This window comes from Ictalurus furcatus, chromosome 4 (genome assembly GCF_023375685.1).
Source record: "Ictalurus furcatus strain D&B chromosome 4, Billie_1.0, whole genome shotgun sequence".
NCBI classification, from domain to species: Eukaryota; Metazoa; Chordata; class Actinopteri; order Siluriformes; family Ictaluridae; genus Ictalurus; species Ictalurus furcatus.
This window is the reverse complement of record NC_071258.1, coordinates 29,224,949-29,249,420: the sequence shown is the minus strand read 5'-3', so window position 1 is coordinate 29,249,420 and position 24,472 is coordinate 29,224,949. Positions and strand designations below refer to the sequence as shown.

At 41.0% G+C, this 24,472-nt stretch overlaps 1 protein-coding gene across 1 annotated transcript in view; it reads right to left on the bottom strand.

Annotated features, from left to right (window-relative positions):
* The window catches only part of LOC128606958 (SH3 and multiple ankyrin repeat domains protein 2-like), a 51,069-nt gene extending 26,980 nt beyond the window's left edge, over nt 1-24,089 (bottom strand). The window contains exon 1 of the mRNA XM_053623534.1: nt 22,572-24,089. Within this exon, the coding sequence (XP_053479509.1) occupies nt 22,572-22,865 (294 nt within the window). The 5' untranslated portion in view covers nt 22,866-24,089. The remainder of the gene's footprint in view (nt 1-22,571) is intronic.
* Between the last annotated feature and the right edge of the window lie 383 nt (nt 24,090-24,472).

The window sequence follows — 24,472 nt, the reverse complement described above, 5'->3', positions numbered from 1 at the left end:
TCCAGGACTGACCATTCCAGCAAATTCAACCTAAGAGTAGACATCGAATGCAAAAAGAAATCTCCAAGAACACCTAAATTTCATCACAGGATCTACTAGTAAGTCTTGCAACTGTTGGTGTCAAAGTGCATGCTTCTATAATCAGAACGAGATTGCACAAATTTGACCTGCATGGGAGGCGTGCCAGGAAACAGACATTGCAAGACTACAGTTTGCCAATGAGCATATAGGCGAAGACCAGGCCTTTTGGAATAATGTGCTTTGGACAGACAAATCAAAGAGAGAGTTTGCTGCAGACCAAAGACAGCTTTTCAGGAGAAGCACCTCATACCAACTGTGAAGCATGGTGGTGGATATGTTATGGGTTCGGGTTGTTTCACTGCCTCAGGGATGACACACTGATTCTAGGGATGCACCGAATGTTTGGCAACCAAAATTATTTGGTAGAAAATAGCAAAATAGCACTTTTGGTATTCAGTCGAATAAGTGAAAAGGCCGAATAAATTTGACCAAACAACGACGTGCTTGATGACGTTGCCAAATAGCCTAGCAACCAGAGTGAGATGCGCGAATGTTACGACCTCCACTTCCGGCACCGCGCTCGGAGAGATGAGGGGGTGCGCGCATGCACGAGCTACGTGCACGAGTGGTCAGCGAGCGCATGCTCTTCGGTTCACAACCATGACATTGTTTACTGTGGACACGTGCGTTTGTTTGGTTTCTGTTCCGGAGTATTCTGTCACGTCGTGAGACGTAAGGGAGTAGAGTACGGAAGCAGGTAAATTTATTTAAGGGCAGGCAGACAAATCCAAATCGTAATCCAAAAAACGTAGTCAAGACAGGCAAAGGGTCGGGTGATCGGCAAACAGGCATAAACGGGGCAAAGCAGGAATCAAAGTCGCGGTCACAGAACACAGGGTCGAAACACAAAACAAGAGACATGAACTAGTACTATGGACTGGGAGCGGAAAAACCAGCGGGGACTAAATGAATTAATCTATAGTTTAAACTAACTAAATCTATCAAGGAACATAACATTAACAATGTATCTAACTATACTATTTCTACTATAATACTCCGCGAGGTGTACAGGGACGCGAGCGGTATATATCCCCAATATAATCAGCCGTATAGAACTGAATAGAACCATTTTTTGCACTCTTGTCAATGCACTTTTTAATGCACATTTTTGTTGTAGGCTACAGAGTGTTACATTCTTTCAGCAGTCAGTTATAGGCCTAACATAGGCTATTCAAGGGGGGCTCAAAGATGACCACAAAAATATTTTTATTTTACTATTTATTTATTTAAAGTTATATTGTGCCTTGTTGGTAGCCTATGTCTGCTGGAATGAAAAAAATATTCAGTGTTAAATAAATATTTTGAAATTGGGTTAGGGTTAGGGTTAGGGTTATTTTTTCTTTGAAAAGCAAGACAAAATAGTAAAAAGGCCATTTTGACTATTTAATTTATGCAATGGTGAAAAAAAAATGGCAAAATAAATGGAAAAAACGTGAAAAAAACGTGTTCGGTATCCGGCCTTCGGCCAAGTTTTTTATTATATTTGGCTTCGGCTTCGGCCAAGAATTATCATTGCAGTGCATCCCTAATTGATTCAACTATGAATTTTGCATCATATCAAAGAGTGCTAGAAGATAATGTGAGGCCATCTGTCCAAAAATTGACGTTCAACTGAAAGTGGACCTTTCAACAAGATAATGATCTGAAGCACAATAACAAATCCATTAAAGAATGGCTCAAAAAGAACAAATAGAGGGTTATGAAATGGCCTAGTCAAAGCCTGGATTTGAATCCCACTGAAATGTTGTGTGGGGATTTGAAACGGGCAGTAAAAATGGTAAATGGCGCACTCATATAGCGCTTTTATCCAAAGCGCTTTACACTGTGTCTCATTCACCCATTCACACACACACCAATGGCAGCAGAGCTGCCATGCAAGGCGCTAACTTACCATTGGGAGCAACTTGGGGTTCAGTGTCTTGCCCAAGGACACTTCAGCATGTGGAGTCATCCAGGCCAGGAATCAAACCGCCAACCCTACGATTAGTGGACAAACCGCTCTACCACCTGCACCACAGCCACCATACATGTGGTACGCCGTACCCCAGTACATGCAAGAAAACCCTTAAACATCTTGCAAACTGCAAGAATATTGCATGGAAGAGTGGTCAAAAATTCCAGCAAGCCGATGTCAGAGACTTGTGGACAATTATGCAAAACATCTACAAGAAGTTATTTCCGCTAAAGGGGGCAATACTATCGTAGCTTCTGAGGCCAAATGCGTACTTACTTTTTCCACAGAAGAATATCATATCTATAGATATTTCTGTTGAATAAATGATTGAAAAAGCTAATTTTCCTTGTGGTTTTGTTCAAGTATATCAACTTTATTAAAAAGCATGAGATGATCAAATGTTTGCTTTTCTAAATATGTCAAAAATCCAACAATTTCCATGGGATGTACTTACTTTTTCACATGACAATCAGGATGAAGGTCCATTTTCATGTACTGTAGCCACAAGCATAACTTTGTGGTACTGTATACACCTTCTGTGTTTCCAATTTGGTTGCTATTACCATAGAGATAAATCCATCTGCAGTGAGTGTGAGCCAGCAAAAAAGAGAATGTGACATTCTAAATTGTTGGTGCAGTGGCATTTTCAAACCTACTTAGCTCCAAAGCTATCCTGCCTCTCAGGATCCCCTCTTAGTGCAAACCCCAACATCAAAATGTTATTTTCCTGTTTTTAAGTAAAGCCTTAAAGATTCTTTTCCAAAAAAAAAAAAAAACAGCAATATTTACTGAATATACTACCATTGTAGAGGCTTACACACGTGAGTTAACACCCATAATGTCAGGAGATTACACAGCGTTGCAGGTTGTATTTAAAAGACCAAGGCAGATCTCAAAATCGAGAACAGGTACTAGGTTATTTGGAGGACAAACTCATAAACTAATGCAGAACTAAGTGAAAACCAGAATTGTTATTGATACTATAGAATTGTCACTGGCTGAATGCAGGAAGTGGACAATGAGTGTCTAAAAGACTTTGAACATGTGTGCTTAACTAATAACCAGGGGATTGTCAACAGTTAAGCAAGTCATATGACAAATCTTGTGGTGCTGAGGCTCCCCCAACCTCTTGGATGTGGTATATGGCTGTCGGAACAGCAAGTATGAAGATCTCTAATGTGTTCAAAGATGTTGTAAACAGGGATCCAGCTTCTCTCCTGAGAACCATATATCTCCAAGTCCATAAGATACTTCCCTGATGTCTGGAGTAATGATGTAGGCTGGCTAAACTACCAGATTGGGTAGGGGTGGTGGGGAGATAGCATGGGTTCCTTCATCCAAAGGACCAGGAATCAAGGACTTGTTCATGTAAAGATGGAAGGAAACGGCTAAGTGATATCGTCTCAACATATTGAGTTTGTAAGTTAATTATTTGATGAGTTGGAAGCTGTTAAAGGGGCCAATGTATCAGAGTATTAGTTTCCTGCATCCATGACTAACCTGAAGATGCACTATATGGGCAAAAGTTTGTGGACATTTGACCATTGCACCCATATGTGGGCCTTCCCCAAACTGTTCGAAGCACACAACTTTGTATGCTCTTAGTTCACTGGAACTAACAGGCCCAAACCTGTTCCAGCATAACAATGCCCCTTTGCACAACGTGAGCCACATGAAGACATACTTTGCTGAGGTTGGAGTGGAAGAACTCAAGTGGCCTGTACAGAGCCTGTACACCTCAACCCCAATGAACACCTTTGGGATAAATTGGAACACAGACTGCTCCCCAGGCCTCCTCGTCTAACGTCAGTTCCTGACCTCACTAATGCTCTTGTGGATGAATGATCAAATCCCCATAGCAACACTCCAAAATCTAATGGAAAACCTTCCCAGCAGAATGGAGGTTATGATAACATCAGTGGGGGGCTAAATCTAGAATGGGATGTTCAACAAGCAAATGTGGGTGGGATGGCCAGATGACCACAAAATCTTTGGCCATATAGTGTAACCTTGGTTCCCATGGTTGGACTTACTACTTGATAATATGCTTTTCAATGGGTTGTGATCCAGGGCATGAAAATACTGTAAATGGGTGACTTAAGTGGCTATAACTTTAATTTCCTTGTCCAGACTGTACTTTGACCGAGTCCCCATGGCTTCTCTGTTGATGAGTGCAAGAAAGACAAACTGGGTCTCTGCATTGTACATGATCAGTTTTATGACAAAAGGTTTAAGGGAAGGAAATTGTGTCTGACTCACTGCATTACCACATTTCTGGTCCTCCACATGCCTTCCTGGTTGAAGAGTCTCAGTATCAAGAGGAGGTACAGGTTACTGTGTGATGACATGGATAGCCTCGCCACAGAAGAGAGCATGACCGACCTGCATGGGATTCAGGCTTTCATTGTGGCGAGGCAGATGGGGCGGTGAAACATTTTATCTTCTCTCCTTTAACAGTCCAGAAAAACTGCTAGGTCTACACATTTGTCCAATGTCAAGTGACTGTCACATCAGGCTAATTCTGAAAGCACATCAGCCTGGAACCCTCTGTGGAAAGCTATAATGAGTGCTGGCTTGTTCCATCCATTGTTCCTGCTTGCCTTCTGAACTTTAAGACATTCAGTGGTGGTTCTGGTTCCATGTTCCATGCTGCTTTGCTGCCTTTAGGAGCACAAACAAAGATGTTGCAAAAGAGACTCTAAAATCTGTCTTAGTGAGTTCACCTCCTCGAGAACCTACTGCTGTAGACCATGTTAGTGTTTTACCCATGAGCAGCAATACTGATTGGGTGATATGTTTGTAATCATTGCTGAAATCTTGAGTGGAAGTACAAATAACATTATATATTGGTTATTATTGGTGGGCAAAACTAAAGCAGAAGCAAAATGATAGATGGTCAAATAACAGAGTGTCACTGAACTAAGTAGCAGACTCAGAAGAAAGCTGGCAGATGTGGCACAAAGCGTTCTATAGCACCACAGACAGATAAACACTTTAAAATCCTTGAAGGCCAACCAAAGCATATGGCTTAGTAGTGGAGGGTTCTAAATTCCTCTATTGATATATTACTAAGGAATGACTGGCTGTTTCCTACAGGACTGTGAATATGAACCTTTTCTTGTGAAAGGAAGGCTAAACAGGTATAAACAGTGGATGTAAGAGTTATTGTGTGCCATAAATCCATTCACAGATATTGTGTCAAGCTCTTGTATCGCTAATATCATGGCAGTTATGAAATGGATATTTATAGCATATAGAAGGGTCATAAACCTGTTATTGCACACTTTGCTGCTGAGATATGTAGTGTAATATGTGTGCAAGGTTGACAGTGATTCTAGTGATGGGCAGTGTGTTGCAGCTGGGTGTATGGAGCGCTCAGAAGATTTGATTTTTGTGGCTGCCTTCAAAACCAGCTATACAACCCCAGGGCTGTTCAGAGACAAAAAAAAAAAAAAAAAAAAAAACAAACAAAAAAAAAACTACAACAAAAAAAAACAAACAAATAAATTAGAAAGGGGGAAAAACACCAGAGGGAAGATGCTTGTCAGAGGAGTGTTGAGCTGGATATTGGTTTTGGGCAGAGACTATGAAGTTCAGATTTTTTTTTGCACTGCTTCTAGTACAACATCTGTTTCTCCATCAGTCCATCCATACATCTGTCTCTCCATCCATCCATCCATCCATCCATTATATACTAAATGTGTAACAATACACAAAATTCATATTCAATATAAATTCATTATGGTGGTGTCTCGTTTGGATACATTTTCGATACAACAAACATAAGCATTGCCTGAATGTGGCTTAGGTTTCCCTTTTTTTACATAATAAAAGTACAATAATTTAAACTTAATAATGACACTGTGCTTCCTTTCTCAAGCTAACACACTAGCATATCAGTGTGTCATCAATTCTTTCATCTACCTGCCCAACTGCATGCCCATCATCCAACTACACATTCATCAATATTCCCACCTGACTGCCAATGTGCCCTTCTCCATCCAGTCATTCATCTATCCATCAGTGTGTATGATGTACCTGCCCAGTCACCCATTATATCTATCTATCTACAGCTGAGGTCAAAGATTTACACATCTTTAAAGGAAATGCATATCATGGCAGTCCTGGGATTTTAACTTTTCTTTTTCTGTAAGAGAATGACTGGAACTCATGCTTGTCTCATGACAAAAAATTCACAAATAAAGCTATGTTATAAATGTTTTGTGGATTAAAAAAAGAAAGAAAGAAATATTCAGCACACTTAATATTTGGTAGACTTAATTTCTTGCATAGTAGACTCTAAGCTACACCTGTGTTCCAGCAGCTTCTAATTCATGGCAGACCTTATTTTGGTGGTTTGTGGATTACTTCTGACCATGAGGACCAATTTCCTTTCAGCAGAAAGTGACAGTTTTCTTTCTGACCTTGGCAAAGAGACCACTATACAATGTACTTTGTACTTGTGAACAACTGTTCCTACAGATGGCCTTGGTACCCACATTTGCATAGAAATGGACATCTCTGACTTATGTAAATCTCTGATCTTCCCATTGTAATACATGTGGCTCAGCCTACTAGCCCAATCAGACTAACACTATTTATATGGGCACAGAGACAATATTACAGATACACTATATTGCTAAAAGTATGTGAACACCTGACCATTACACCCTAATGTGCTTGTTCAACATCCCATTCCAGATTTAGTCCCTCTTTGCTGTTATAATAACCTCCACTCTTCTGGGAAGGCATTCCACTAGATTTTGGAGTGTGGCTATGGGGATTTGCTCATTCAGCCACAAGAGCATTAGTGAGGTCATGCAGTGATGTTAGGTGAGGAAGCCTGGAACGCATTCAGTGTCTCAATACATCCCAAAAGTGTTCAGTGGCATTGAGGTCAGGGCTTTGTGCAGTCCACTCAATTTTTTCCACACCGACTTTGGCAAATAGTGTCTTTATAAACCATACTTTGTGCACATGGGTATTCGCACTAGAAAAGTCGCTTAGTTCCAGTGAAGGGAAATAATAATGCTACAGCATACAAATACATTCTATACAATAGTGTGCTTCCAACTTTGTGGCAACACTTTGGAGAAGAACCACATAAAGATGTGGGTCAGGTGTCAATAATTTTGGCCATATAGTGTGTTATAAAGATATTATAGAACTTTCTACATTACCAAATTACTAATCTGAGTTGCTCTATGCATATTTTGACTCTGATTTTTTTTTTTTTTACAAAACCCACAGTAAAATTATAAAAGAACCCACACGTGTAAATGTTTTTTGTAAAAAATAAGTGTGTTCCAATTATTTCACAGAAAAAGAATAGTTGAAGAAATCACAATCCCAAGACTGCCATGACATACATGTCCCTTATAAGTGTATGTAAACCACTGACCTCAGCTCTATCTATCTATCTATCTATCTATCCATCCATCCATCCACCCAACCACCATTCCATCCATCCATCCACCTACAGCACCTATATGGTTTGTGTGTATGCACTTTTATAATTGAAACACAGAGCTGGATGTCTCTGCTTTAACCGCCACTGCAGCTACTGACCTACAGACAGAACCGCATTACCCGGAGTTCAACTGTTTTCTGCCCTGGTCAGAGAGAGCTTCGGGCAAACACTGCCACTCATTTCCTTTACATGACCACAAGGAGAACAAAGGTCCATTTCACTCAAGATATTATTTCATAAAAGAATTTGCATTATGTTGTCGAATGCTTAGTAACACATAAATAGCATTCATAGTTAGCATTTGTATAATATGGCTATTTTTTTGAGAACTTCAGGAAAGTCTGGGAAATATTCTACTTCCCTATATATAACCCATTTTCCCCATTCATATATTCACAAAACTGTGATTCTGCTTCAGTGCTGTGGGGGAGTTTTTTTTTTTCTCCCCCGAATAGAGGAGTGCTGAAGGCATTAGAGCCTGACAAGAAGAGGAATGATTCATTATTCAGCTTTAAAAGCAGTCATATAACCATTAATTAGAGAGATTATTGGGGCATAGTTTTTATAGATAGAGGTGCCTAATGAATAAGCTTAAAGAAATACTCCAGGTTTTTTTTTTTTTTCAACCTAATCTGTATCTTGTATGTAATAACAGCACAAATAATCATTTACGCTACTTTCCTGTATTAAGAACAGAACAGAAAACAAGCTGACATGAAAATCCCTTACAGTGGAAGTCCATGGAAGGTAAATGCTACAAATACATAACTTTACAATTATTTCCCCGTTTATTAGGTGAACTCATCGTATATCTTTGGTCAGATACACTTACTATATAGGTCACTTTGTATCAGTTGCTATGCACAATTTTCTCCATTTATCAGTAGAAAGGAAGCTCCACTGAGCAAGTGTTATTTGGGTGGTGGATGATTATATATATACTCTCCAATCTATTAGATACAGCTACTGTATTGTTCATCCACCATATAATTGTACAGTTAGAGAACACAGCTCTTCTACCATGCCTGAGTTGTGTTAACGAACCTCTCCCTTTTATCAGTGTTAGCTTCTCCTTCATTGGAGTTTTTTTTTTTTTTTTTGGGGGGGGGGGGGGGGGGGCTTCTCAATGTAGCACTGAGGACAATGAGGTATATAAAATATTAAAACAGAAACAGACAGTCTGCAGTCAGTACTCTCTGCTCCAGGGGTGGCATATCATGGCTGACCCTGCGCTCTGACCCTAACCTCCTCACATGCTGGGATATGCAAAGAAAAAAGAATTTCACTGTGCTGTAATGTATGTGTGACCAATAAAGACTCATTATCATTATTATATATGGTAAACATAGCTGAAAACAAAATAAAATGCACTTTATTGGTGACACAAGATAGGTGATAGCTTATAGACTGACAACTGAGTGTACAGCATGAATTTAAACCAATAACTGTTAACTTTATATTTGAACCCTTAAATAAAGAAGTTCTTAGGATGACTAAAGTTTGGGATAACACATTTCCTGTGGTGTTGTGCTATCCATGCACCATCAGGATGAAACCGACTACAGTGGGAAGACAAAATCACTTTTTTTCCCCTGTTTAATCTGAGAAATTAGTCCAGTATTGAGAGCTCAGTTACAAGTGTGCAGAGAGAGGAGTTAAAATTGGAACTATTCACGTCTGTATTCAGACCTCAGTACTGGACATCGGTGTATGAGATTTGCCCATGTGGGGCAGAGAAAAAAATTTACCTTAAACTTCAGTAAATTTCTCTTCAGTAAAGTTTTCTGGTCAGTTTCTGAATAGGAAACACTGCTTATCTCAAGGACTAAATTTTCTATGGATAAAAATATTCATCCATCTTCTACCGCTTACTCCTTTTCAGGGTCACGGGGAAACCTGGAGCCTATCCCAGGGAGCATCGGGCACAAGGCAGGGTACATCCTGGACAGGGTGCCAATCCATCACGGGGAACAATCACATACACACTCACACACCCATTCATACACTACAGACACTTTAGACATACCAATCAGCCTACCAAGCATGTCTTTGGACTGGGGAAGGAAACCAGAGTACCCGGAGGAAACCCCCGCAGCACGAGGAGAACATGCAAACTCCGCACACACATGGCCCAGGCGGGAATCGAACCCCAGACCCTGACCAATATTGACCAGCTAATTTCTCTTGACAGGAGAACGCATCAAATTAACATTATTACAATGGCTGTAATTTAATTCATTTTAGACACGAGCTAAATATATCTAAAATCATCAGTTTGTCTGTTTAAATGAGATATTTACTGAGGCACAGACTAATTTTTATTTTACTGACACATCCATAAAGTGGCTAAAGGTTGACCAAAGCATTTTGCTTCACTGCAGTGTGAGTGTACTCTGAGATGTCCATTATAAGGAATTTTGTAATAAAGAATTATGCTTTTCTCAGAAAAAAAAAAAAATCCATGGAAAATCATTTGTCCATGGTAATCACACATCCACTACAGATATCAGTGTATCAGTGAATAAGAATTTGGTGTAAAAACACAAGCGCCAAAGGTGCATTCTGGGTGGAAGGTATGACGCTGTCAATCATAGTGACACTAACCAATCATGGGCATCTGAAATCTCATGCATGCCGAAGAAAGCAGATAGCGCTTTCCTCTGAGTGTGTTACACTGCCCTGTGACACAGCATTAGCAGCAGTCTGAAAAGATGGCGTTGGCTGGCTTTTCACGTCCCTCAGAGGATACATGTGTTAGCCATCACCCTCCCCAATTGGTAGCTGTCGTATGAAAGGAGAGACCTGATTGGTGGTTGGGAATTAGCAGGGGAACAAACTGGGGAGAAAATGCAGGGATAAAAAACACTGGAGTATTCATTTAACAATGCTATTATCACTATCGCTATCATGAAAAAAGAAAGTATGATAAATCAAGAATTAATGAATGAATATAAGTGCTTAATGACAGTCTAGTGGTCCATGAAATGCTGAGATGTAAGATGAGCAAAAAACCCTCTAGAGATCTGGTAGAGATGATGGACGCATCTGACATGCTTTCTACTTTTCAGCTACAATTAAATCTTCTTTCCTTCTGACTGACAAGCTGAGAGGGGCCATCAGCATCCTTCAGTGTTAGTGTCACTCACCACACAAATGAGTTGAAGGACAGCTAAATGAAGACTGTACACAGTAAAATCCCTAGTGTTGAATTAACACGCAGAGTGTTTATATGAGTCCAATGGACTCATATAAACACTGTAGGGTGTGAATTCAATACTGTGGGGGTGATTTTGCTGTGTACATGAGGAAACTAGGAAAAAAGGAAAAGACTGCAGTAACAAATTTTCTAAGAACATTTAATAATACTACACGTATAAAAACGGACGGTTAGTTGTTCTGACATGCTTTAAACCTAAACCTCAAAAGGTTCGGTAAAGAACATACAGGTTAATGTTTTATGTTTGATTTTTTAATATGCGACTGTGGCTCAGGTGGTAGAGCGGGTTGTCCACTAATCATAAGGCTGGTGGTTTGATTCCCGGCCCACATGTCTCTACATGCCTAAGTGTCCTTGGGAAGACACTGAACCCCAAGTTTCTTCCTGAGGAACACTAGCACGTTGCATGTGTGAGTGCGTGTGAACTGCTAAGATTAAAAAAGCACTATGTAAGTGTACACCATTTACCAATATTATAAGCAGTAAGATTAAACTTAAACATACAAAGAGACGATAAGTGTTTTCTGCTCATGAAGTACTATAATATACTGTATGTTACAAAAAAAAATTGCTTCTTTCAGATGACTGACATTGAAGGTGAATTAAGTGGAATGAACATTTCTTTCCTTTACCCTGAATGTGTAGGTGATGAGACAAGACATGTTTGGTGTCTGCAAAGATTCTTCTCAAGAGACAAGTAATCCCATTTGTTCATAAAGTACAATCAACAAACAGCAAAAAAAATTGAGTATTATGTAGTGTTATTCAATCCATATTCACATATACATTGGAAGCAAATGCTGCTTCCTTAGACATGTTTTATTAATATTATCAAACGCTGACGCGAAGTCTGAGAATGCAGAACAGCTATACAAAGCAGTTGTTCTGAGTTACGGCAGAGTTAATGACCTATACAATGACCAGCGCGATGGTGCTGACGGTGGTATTAGCAAGGAAGCTGAAGCTTTAGAAGTTTGAGCACATTTAGTTTACTGTACATATGAGGAGGTGAGAGAACTGGGCTGCATCCGAATATCGCTATACAGTAGGTGAAAAGCAGTATGCCAAGAGAGTAGTATGTCCGAATTCATAGTATTCATAAAACAGTAGGCGAGAAATACTGGGATGACCTACTGTTTCTGCAGAGATTCTGCAGCATGGAACGACAGGACACTGTGAATACTGGGCTATCCCATAAGGCAACAGGACTGGCGAGGAAGAGATGTCAGAATCAAAAATGGCGCGTTGGCGCTGTTGAAGTTGACAATGCCAACATAGCGTGTGTAGTACGTCCGGATTGTATTCATGCTGAACACTTATATTAATCAGTATATATTGTATGAACGGCCGAGCAGTAGGTACTGCTTCAGATTAATGCGTCTCTTCTTCAGAGAGCAACCACAAATGGCGTGCTGGAAGCTGGGATGCAAAGTACATGGCGTGTTAATTTGCTTCATCTCAGAAACTCGTCTTTTCCACCACTGGAGGTCATCCTTGGGTACGTGTGCCTCTAATCCATCCACCTAGACCTTTAAATATCCCGTGATTCCGGAATCTAATCACACGTCGCTATCCATGGTGTCAGCATCCTCCCATTCTGCAAAGTCTTGAAAAGCAGCCTTTTTTTGCTGGTGGCGGTTGTAGGTGTTCCTCTGTGTTTACCTCATCAAATCCCAACTCATCAAGTAGCACTTTGATGGCATGAATCACAGATTGTCTTTTCATAATCATAAACCATCTTTAACTGACGCAGTTTGGGAGTGTGGAACGTTGCTGTTTTGTAGAGCATGGTAATTCCATTTACTGCCAAACTGTTCAGCGACATTAGTTCGTCCAGACGTTGTACACAAGCTTATGCAATTTCAATGAGTTTCTTAGTCTTACAGTCTGACTCCAAGTCATCGGTTGCGTCTTTGAACAGCTTCAAAAACGTCACCAGGGTTTTAAGAGTATTCTTGATGATGCACACTACTTTGTCATACTGTTTATTATCCAACAGGATTGTTGCAGTGTCATCATACAGTTGAGACACAGAATCAAGCATTTCGAAATTCCATCTTGTCCCCACTGACTGCTTTAGAGACTTACTCAGCTTGACTTGCAGGCCAGAACGTTTGAAGTAGGTGACTAGTTTTTGCACGTCTTTCAGAAGCTGGCCAACTTCAGGTGCTTTATACATCACAGCAGTCGAGAATGCATGTGAAAGAACGACGTCGAGTATGTGAGCACTACAGTTCAATCTTCTGAAGCCACGTAGAGCTGCCACTATGGTCGCTCCTCTGTCAGTGACAAAGATGAGGTTTTTTTGGCCTGTGAACAAGCTACTCCAAAACCTCTGAGATTTTGAAATAAGAAGGCTCGAATGTTTTCGCCAGTTTTTGAAATGCCTGCAATGACCAGGGTTGCATAGAGCACCCTTGACACTACGTCGTAGTTTGTATCTATGTAATGTATTGTGGCTGATAGGAAGGAGGTTTTCCAATAGTTTTCGGTCAAGATGTCAGCTGTCACAGCGTATCCATTTCATAACTGTATCGGTCATGTCGATACAACAGCTCTTCGTCTTGTTTGTGCCCTTTCTCTCAGATGACGTGACACGCTAGGCTTGCTGCGACAGTCGGTGTTCCCGGTGTTACACGGCGTTCGGCCACACACTGATTACATCACTTGCCCACCGCAGCACCACCCCCACTGTAGTTTTCCTTTTTAATAGTAATAAAAATCATTCACCCCCCACAATGTTTAACCATTGGGAAAATTTCCTCACAGTCACATCCCTACAGCACGCAAAAGGAAGATGCGTTCCCTTGCTGTCGCTTACAAGGGATCCACCTGTGTCATGCTCAGACATTTTGCCTCAGTGTGGTAGGCTACTTTCCGCCGCATGGACCATGCGAGATGCAAGAGTTAGCCACCGACCTTGCGCCTGTAAATTATTTTCATTTTAGTTTAGTTCTTGTTGTTGCTCTTGTGCAATAAGTGAATAACAAATTATTTGCTTTTATATATTATATTTTTCGATATTTCCATTTTGCGGGAATCTTGCGAATCATTTTATTCTCCCGCACACACACGAGTGTTCTCCCGCCCGCACCTGCACCCACCCGTCAAATCTTGTCCCGCGCCACACTCTGTTGCGTCGGGTCCCGCGGGTCCCGCGGTAGTCCTGTGGGGGATGCTGGCCTCTAGTCTTTAGCACTAAAGCACTGCTGCATCACTCTTTTCAGGTAGACATGAAGTGAGGACTAAATCCCACTAGCACTATTATCAGCAGGTAGAACGGCATTGTGGGTAATGTAGGAAATTGTTAACCAAAGTGAAAATAGACCAATAAGTCAACTCATAATTTCATGACAAAATAAACTTGTTGAAGATGAATGATTCAGGGAAATGCAAATCATTCAGGGTGGATTTTTCTTTTCACTCTCACTTTAACCTAAACTTCAACGGCCAGGTTTTCATGGCGAATGGCAACAAAGTTTCAAGCAGCTGTGTCATGGTGTAGTCATGCTAATTGGTGATTAATTTGAATGCCTGGTGATGAGTCATGTAATAATGTCCACGTCTGACCGACGGCGCTTGAGAAATGTAAACGTTATTCTGATTGAACTATTCATCTGACTTATTACATGAGCCGTGAATAAACAGGATACAATTAATCCACCATTTATCCCCTGCAGAATACATAATTAGCATGGTGGTGAAAAAAAATCAACCTTTCTGAATAACCTCCTGCTATGATACGAGTGCGTTTTCACGGCTTCTCCTGGAAGCTACTGTTAACTTCTGTGAATAGTACAGATCATTCATGCGGTGATCAGTACAGCTTAAAGAGACGTGGGCTATTATAGCTGTAGGGAGGAGTACAGGGAAAACCCTAAATATACTGCAGTTAGTCTGAGGGCTACAATGCAGTGGTTAGTGTCGATACACACACACACACACACACTGACACACAATACACACTAGTGGTAGATAGATGTGTTAGCCCCATTGTCTGACATGGCATGCACAGTACAGTTCAGAGTCAGAGTCCAAAGTTCTCTTTGTCCCAATGAAGGGTTTGAAAGGCATGAACTGTACACAGAGGGCAAACATGGCTCTGGGGAAGTGAGAGACACAAATAAAGAGAGAGCGAGAGAGAGAGAGAGAGAGAGAGAGAGAGAGAGAGAGACATAGAGAAGGAAAGGAGTGACAGAAAGACAGAGAGTGAGACAGAGTTGGAGCTCGTGATCAGCCTGAATGGCCCAGCAGCACACACACACACACACACACACACACACACACACACACACACACACACAAGCACACGCACACCCACACACACATGCACTCGGACTGGTTGGTGTTGAATGAGCTAAAAATAGCATCAGGGGAACGTGAGCCGCCTCCACAAACCACACCGCTGCCACCACACAGTCATCGTGATGGATGGCATCATCATGCCAACCAAACAGGCATACCAGAAGAGGGGGCAAGATGCCTTCTAAATCACAAAACCCATAAGAGAGAAAAAGAGCGGGGAAAGAAGACGTAGGGGGGGAAATCGAAAAAGGAAAAAGACTTGAAAGAAGAGTAAAGGCAGGAAGAGGATAGGAGGCATTTAGGGGCAAATTTATTCAATTACTTTCAACAGAAATTGAAACAGATTTTTTTTTTTTTTTTTTTGTATTTGGGGTTTGGTATTAGTTATTTGTTCAAAGTAGAAAGGTCCAAAAATACTAAAGAGGAGGGGTGCTAAGAGAAAAAAAAATGGATGAGGTACAGAGGAAAAGGTCACTAGGGTCACATAGGTCACTAGTGATCTGAGGTATGCATTTAATGGTTAAATTTTATGCATAGTAAGTCAAGCTGTATGAAATTATGATTGAAAACCTTCATAGACATTAACAAAAAAAAACCCAACAAAATATTGCACTAGACATATTAAAAATTCATTAAAACGATTTAAGCTTTCACCTTGCTGCCTCATATGAAGATATCTTTTGTCCCCTCCCCCCAGTTGCTCCCCCAGTTTGGTCGCCTGTCGATTCCCACCCACCAGTCAGCTCTCCTGTTTATGACAGCTACCAACCAGAGCGGGTGAAGGTGCTTCCTCAGAGACACACATGTGTCCGACCAAACTGCTTCTCATTCTGCCTCACGAGGCAGAGTAACAGACTAGGAGAAGCGCTACCCACCCCCTTTCATAAGCTCATAAGTGCCCACAGTTGGCTAGTGTCACTGTGATTGACAGGTGAGGAAGAGTGTGCCATTCGTCCCACTCATAGAACACGGCCAATTTCGATCTCCAGATGACAAGGCAAATGCTTTTCTGTCACACCACTCGAGAGACTTATGTGTGGACATCTGAAACTTAGAAATAGATCCAAATACGCCTCATAGAAATGAAGTCCCAACAAATAATTTGGAATAAACTCAGAAATAAACTCAGACAGCTTGGCACTTGCGTCTGATTTTATTTTCACTCCCAGTGATTTTGCAGTGGAATATGCCCGACTGTTGTGTTACGTCAGCAAAGTCTGGAGTTCCGCACACAAGGGAACAGCTTTGGCTTATTGCCTTCCAAGTCAGTTTGTTGTATTTTTGTCCCTGCCATGCAGGGCAATATCTAAATTTATCACATCTGACTAGCATGAATACAATTCTGTAATATTAATAGCTTTTCCCCGCCCGTCTTTAATTTAGGCTGTATACAAAATGTACATGTTTGCATCAATATAGCAGTTAATGTAGGAGTTCCTGTTGACCTCTGTCCTGCCATTGCGAGGTGTGTTCTGTGTACTGAGCTTTCTCTCTGCAAAGTTATGGCAACTGGGAAGGCACGACTGATCCAAATAAAGCTTATAAATGAAAAAAACAGAAAACTTATAATGGCCTTTTTGGTTTAAGTCAGTGAATTATCTAATAAATAGCATGGATAAGCAACGTAAGACATAAAACTCATTAGGAAGTGGATAATCAAGCTGACTTCAAGGTGACTAGAATTGTGTTAAGATATTTAGAAGTCCTTTATCAGTGCCTGGGTGGATACGTCATGACCTCAGGATTACACTGCAATTGCTTTGACTCAATATTATTACACAAAATGGCCTGACAATACTTGATGGAATACTGAATATCGGAATTTGTTTATATTCATTTCTAACATCGCTGATATAGTATGTGTGAGTCTGCTTGCTAAATGAAACTAATAGAAAGGTCAGGTCAATCCCCTCCTTTTTCCCAGGACACACCTCCCAACCAACATGGCCGACGAAGATTACACTCCCCAACACGCATGGACTTTGTCAAGTTCACACTCACTTGCCCTCTAATTGCCTGTACAAAATCACCACACAGTATAAAAAGACTTCAGTCTTATTGAACTCATTGGACTCTCTCATTACGAAGTATTGCTCAGTGTGTTCGTACCTGACCTTACCAAGCCATTTATTGTTTATCGGTACTCTTTTTTTTTTTTTTTTATCTTGTTTACGTTCTGGTTTCTGTCCTTTGCTTTGTCCTGTTTGTACTGTTTGCACATCGCCTGACCCACTGCATGTTTTTGACTATGATTCTGCCTCTCGATTTGGATTTGTTTGCCTGTGAGCCGTTCATTAAACTGTTTTTGCATTTGCATCCGTTTCCATTTACCTGCTGTGACAGAACTGCAAGACTGATCTCGGCTTATGCATTTAATTAATTTAAAGTTTACGATCATATGTCTGCATTACAGGCATTCATTTTTAATTACTAATGAGCACCACTCATCAATGACTTCTCTAACAAATTACTTTTCTACCGAATTTTTCCGGCCTTTCTTTGTCTTGTGAGATTCTTACCTGAATGCCCTGAATGACAGTAAAAAAAAAAAATTTTTATAAAAAAATAAACCTTTTTTGAGGTTTAGAGGTGTCCTGATACACACCTCTAGTTCAGGCTATAAGACAATGAACATGGATGCAGCATTTGTTTTGGCTTTATACTCTGAAATAAAACAATGGCTATGAAGTTAAAGTACAGAACATCAGCTATAATGTAAATGTCCATATTGTGTGAACTGTGTAGGACCTGTGAAGCCCTTTTTTATTCACAGTGCCCCATTTTTATGGGTACCAAAATGTTATTTCCTGGTCCGCTTTACATCATTACCTCTTTAGATGATACACAAGAGAGCTGGTAAAAGGTCTAGAATTGATTCAAGATGTGGCATTTGCATTCGGTGTCTGACACTTCTTAGGTCTGAAGAGACAACAGCAACAAAGTCGGTAAAAACAAGCCATCATGAGGCTGAGATAAATCAATCAGCGCCAAATAACACAACATAAGAGGTGTCAAAACCACATCCCAACGGTATGACTGGAAAGAGTTGATGCTGAAGATGCAAACCAAGAGTGATCCTCAAAAACAAAAGGCTCTGTTATCGGTTAACAGTACGCTAAAGGCTGGGGGACATTTTGGACTGCGTCTTCCAGGCAGATGAGATGAAGATAAAAGATGTACCAGAGTGATGGAAAGAGCGAAGTGTGGAGAAAAATGAGTAATGGTGGCATGGACATGTTGAGCTGCCAGAAAAGAGTTGTTTTAATGTTGTAATGATTGACTGCTGATGGCAGTGGAATGATTTCTGACTTTGGCAGAAGCATCGTAACTGCTCAGAGCTAACTTAAAAACTCAGCAACTAGTGCGTGACTCAAAAACATGCTGCTAAAGCAACTATAGAGTTTTCTTCAAAGGTCATTCACCTGACTTGAACCCCACTGGGCATGCATTTCACTTACTACAGACAAACCTGGAGGCAAAAAGCCTCAGAAACAATAATAAAAAAACAAAACAAAACTGCAAATGACTGCATTATGGCCCTGGCAGAGCATCACCTGGGAAGAGACCCAGCCTCGGGTGATGTCTATGCTCATATCTATACTGAGACCTTCTCTGCCAAAAATTTGCAAACAAAGAATAAACATGATCATTTTACTTAAAATTATTGTAATTGGTCCAATATGGAGATTACAGCTGTAGTTACTACTACTGTTAATGGTCAGCCATTATAGTTTCTTCAATCTTATTTCTAATTACTTAGATATTACTTATTTCTAATTACTCTAATTACTTTCTAATTACTTACTATATATACTTACTATATATATATATATAGTAATTAGAAATAAGATTCACTTCATTCACTTCACTTCCTAAGAAATCATTCTTGGCAGTGTGGAGACAGATAAAGTCACGTATTTTGCATATTATAATTAATACTATGAATGTCATTATCCCTTAAATCATCAGCAGAAAACCAGCACCCACATTATGGATATTGTGGATTAAGGAAAGAGGAAAGTGTGAGGAGAAAAACTCCTGTGTGGATATTACCACCTTGAGCACTGAAATCCCAGTATCTCACAAACCTTGTTGCGTTTCTGCTCTCTGCCACGTCCTGCAGAGTTCAATGTTCAGGAGTACCGCTTTGTTCATGATGAAAGATTCTGACCAGAAAAAAAAAACATTACAAGTTATCTCACTTCCTCTTCATTTTTGTAGTTTCTGCTTTCTTCTTTTCTTTTTTTTTTTGCTTTAACTAAACTTTTTCACTGTTTAACAGCAGCTCTTACAATTGAGAATTAAAAGCAGTGGCTCCAAAGGTGGACACAGCGGTGTATACTGTAAGGGCTAATGCATACTTTCTCATGGGCTAATGCAAAATGGGCTAATGCATTTCTCATGGTTACTGTGAAAGAGTACAGCAAAATGTAATGTGGAAGAGTCCCTGCTGGAAGTAAAAGCTACAAAGCATTCAAAAATTTCATGGATGCATGAGAAATACATGCTATATCAAAAGAAAAAGTTTTACAAAAAGCTGAAATACTGTTTGCTTAACTGTCTGGGGTTATGTTTCGGAAATGAAACCAGTTCTCTTTAGTTTCCACATCTAAAATCTAACACTACAAAATACTGACAGGTGCACCCCAAATATCACAAGCACCATAAATACATACATACATGGAGATGAATACGAATGCATTAATTGGACTGAACAGATAATGTGTTCTAAATGGATACAAATACAAGCAGATATGAATAAGAGGCACTTGTGTTTTTCTAAAGAAAGCTTGCTAGAATGGTCCACAGTGCACTGTGACTAGGATCCCATGGGATGCGACAAAAAAAGTAGCACAAGCTGGAGGATTTAACTTTCATTCAGATGCGAGCGAGAGCACTCAGAAGAAGTTTGTGGGACAAACAAAGACCATGGTGCACAGTGCATTTACAAGGTTTATTTATGACATGCTGACAGTGCTGGCATTTCTACCTTTGGGGTCCCCCCCCCCCCCCCCAAGTGTTTCTTGGGGCATATGCTGCATTCGACTTACCTCGGAAGTGGGAAGTCTGAACTACGTCATTTTTGAGGTGCAAAGTAAAAAAACGCCTCTATGTTTGTTAGCATTAAGCTATCCAGCTAACTTTGATGAGTGATGTATATTTACAGTTGCTCCTCAAAGCAGCGATCTTTACAGTCATGTAGTGTTATACAGTAGATTCAACAAGCTAATATATCTGTATATTGATTGATCTAAAGCAATGACTTGTATATACAGCCATGTCAATTTGACGTCACTTGCTGAACTCAGGGTTGAGGAGACCATCTTAATTTTACCAGTAAGAATTCAGAGTTGGTGCGTTTTCTTTGTTTTTTCCTAGTCGGAGGTCAAAGCCAGTTACAAGTTTGAGTCAAATTCTGCAATAGTGGTGGGGTCGAGGCCACGCCCACATGGGTTAAAATCCAAATACAGATACAGATAAGAATATTTGGATGCCCTTAACTGATACATACTGTATAGTGGCATGGTACACCACTAATACATACACACATGCAAACATACAGTACATACGTACAGCTATATATTCTAAAGTATATACCAAAGTTCATCAAAGAGATATTTTCTATAGAAAACACATTAAGCTGTACTAAGAAAACGGCGTACAAGTCTGCCCATAAAATGCATCCATCCATCCCCTTTCTATACCGCTTATCCTTCAGGGTCATGGGGAACCTGGAGCCAATCCCAGGGAGCGTCGGGCACGAGGAGGGGTACACCCTGGACCGGGTGCCAATCCATCGCAGGGCACAATCACATACACATTCACACACTACGGACACTTTGGACATGCCAGTCAGCCTACTATGTATGTCTTTGGACTGGAGGAGGAAACCGGAGTACCCGGAGGAAACCCTTGCAACACGTGGAGAACACGGAAACTCCGTACACACAGGGCAGCGGCAGGAATCGAATCCCCGACCCTGGAGCTGTGAGGCCAACGTGCTAACCACTAAACCACCGTGCACCCCCAATAAAATGCATTCCTTTCATTTTCATAAGGGTGTTGTGTATTCGAATGCACGGAGTGAATGTGCTCACATTAGAATGTGTGCATTAACATTTGAAAGCGGCACAGAGCAGAGTTGCTTGTGAAAGTGTGACATTTACAGATTTCTCTGTGCTCTCATTCACCCTGCTCTATTAGCACAGAAGCACAGGCATCCCTAAAGGACACACACACCAACACTCAGGCTTTCTTCTTTTAATGAGTTCTTCTACCAAACACACACACACACACACGCATCTCTTAGTGAATGGACATCTAGACAAGCTCTTGCTACTTTCTTATGCTTTGAGATCACACATACTGTATATAAACCCACACAGTTTTGGAAACAACAAAAGACGCATATAAGAAGAGTTTCTGGCACAGTGGAGTAGAACAGAGAGTGATCACTTCTGCTTAGCACACACAGCACAGATTTCCATGTCAGGCAACAACCTGTGTGAAGCAGTTATTCCAGTAATTAACAGAGTGCAATTCTCTAAAGCAGTCATGATTCTTATTGAAGAAAAAAAATGAAAGGACAAAAAAAAACAGTCATAATAGGAAGTCGTGATAATAAAACTTGCTGGGACACGACACATCTTTCAGTGAGTTCCATAAGAAAACAACAAATTATTCACCAAACAAGTCAACTGCAAGTAGCCTTTAGTAGCCTCAGTCATTATGGTGTCTGTACAATACTGATGTTCATCCAGGCGTCAAATGGTATAAACCAAGCAGATGCATGTGCGCGCACACACACACACACACACACACACAAACACACATGCGCACACACAGATGCCAATTAAGCCTGCAGCAAAAGCTCCACATGTTTCACAGACAGCAGCAGGGTAGATCTCCACAATCATACAGCAATGCCTACTGGACTCAGAAACAGAATTAATTACACGGCTATAGCATGATCTGTCCTCAGAAATCATACAGGTAAGTAACTACACTTCAGAGAAATGGAACGCTGAGAGAATGAAAGAGGCACCCCGCCTCTTTCTGCCTCTTTCACTCATTCTCTCTCTCTCTCTCTCTCTCTCTCTCTCGCTCTCTCTCTCTGCCTCTTATCCATCACAGCCATATGTGCAATTCTCTTGAACAGGCCGCGAGGACACAGTACACTACAGGGCAACAACCTGTCAAGTGTGACAGCGCAAGAGGCAAAATTACCCTTTGTAAGATTTACACCGGTCCCACAAGACAAACACTCTCTCACCTCTCGCCTCTCACACTTAAGTGCTCAGTTGTCAAAGTCAGCCCTGGTCCCACTAATGAAGAGAGCTGATTAGATTTATTTAAACAAGAAATGGAAGAGATAAGGGAAAGAGTGGGGAAAAAATACCCAACAACAAACGAGCATGTCAGGAAGCGTGCAGGTGGACCGGCAACGAAGAAAGAATGGGACAGAGTGGGGGGAAAAAAGCTCTACAGAGAAGAGAGAGGAGTGAGAGAAAGAAGGGAGAGTTTGGAGTGACGAGTGAACTCACCGTCTGCTGCAGGTCGGGGATGCCGATGCGGACGACCAGCGTGTTGCCTTGGGCTTCCTCCATGGGGCAGGCCGGCGCTCGGCAACCGTCACCGTGGGAACTGCGGGAGCTGTCCCCCTGGCTGGCGCGGGAGAGGCGGTGCGGCTGAGGCTCGTGGACGAAGAGAGGGAGCGAGGGAGGGAGTGAGGGAGGGAGCGAGAAAGGGAGGAGGGTGCACGCGGGTTTGGGCTGATGCTGTGGACGCGCTCTGGGCTCGGGAGGCTCATGTTGGCCGGAGCCTCCACTCACAAGCATGCTCCGTGTGTGTGGAGCGCCGACTGCATAGCCCTCTCACACGCACACACACACACACACACACACACACACACACACACACACTCACACACTCACCTCAACACTGCTCTCTCTCTCACATACACACACAGAAAAGAAGAGGATGGAAAAGGAGGGGAGGAGAATGGGGGGACACTAGAGGGGATTACAGAGGAAGGACAGAAAATAGAGTGATGGACAAAAAAAAAGAAAGAAAGAAAAGGTTAGACGTTTGTCAGATACACATGAGGAAACAATACTGTAACACATTAAGGTTTATCACCATGCAGTAACAGCCTATACTGCAGTTGTGTGCAAGGTTCTCTCTATTGTTGGAATCATTTTACAGGATGATACATGGATTATATAATTAAATGGAGCAAGAAAGAAAATGCCCTGTAGGGAATTATTATTGATTTCAATAATAATTATTGATTTCATGCGAATGTCTTCATCACAGCTCATTTTCAAAGCATCTAACAGACAGTATGAATTATAGGAGGTGGTCGATCTGTGGTTAGGAGTCGGACAAGCAATCTGACTGTGTGTGTGTGTGTGTGTGTGTTTATCAGGTTTGACCATATGCTATGCTGCATCACTTGGCAAGAATCATAACACAGTTATCACACACACACACACACACACACACACACACACCTCATGAAAGGCTGTCAAGGTGAAAGTTAAAAGAAAAAAAAAAAACCACCCTGAATGACTTGCATATTAATCTTTATAATTAAAATATGATCTTCAGTGGTATCCCAGACTCATAATAAAATTCTCAGTCTTATAGTTTAAATTCTTTCATCGACATGTTCTATTTCCACTTTGGTTAAAGTTTTCCTACATTACCCACAACAGTGGTGTGAGGGATTTAGCCCTCGCTTCATCTCTACTTAAAGAGAGCGATGCAGCAGCGCTTTAGTCTTTTATCCCATCCAGCTCTCTCACTACCTCATCTGTACACTCTACAGATCTACTACAGATTCCAACGCTCCAAATTTCATGCTAACGCCACCGTCAACGACATCGCATTCATCATCTCAGAGATCGCTAACTAGCTGAGCATTGCATACTGGAACTTTGACTCTACACTGCTTTTATATTGGATTTCACTTTATTACTGTATAACACTGAATGTCTCTGGAAAATGGTGAGTGAGAAAAGAAGCTGAGGATCTTTTGTTTTTAGGACCTAACAGCAACATCAGATTGTTATCCCTTATGTATGAGAATTTCTTTTTCTCTTATAAACAGCATTATAACTGAGCAGGCAAAGTCCCCCTGTGACATCAGTGTGGCAGACGACCGCTAACTTCTCACAGGGATAACCAACAAATTAACACATATTTCAATACTCAGCCCCCTCCGAAACTATTGGAACGGCAAGGCCAATTAGTTTCTTTTTGCTGTCAACTGAAGTCATTTGGGCTTGAGATCAAAAGATGAATACAAGAAGAGAGTTTAGAATTTCAGTTTTTATTTCCTGGTATTTATATGTAGATGTGTTAAACGACATACAACATGGTATATTTTGTATCAGACCACACAATTTGTAGGCAAGCAAAAATACTGGCACATGTGACTGAC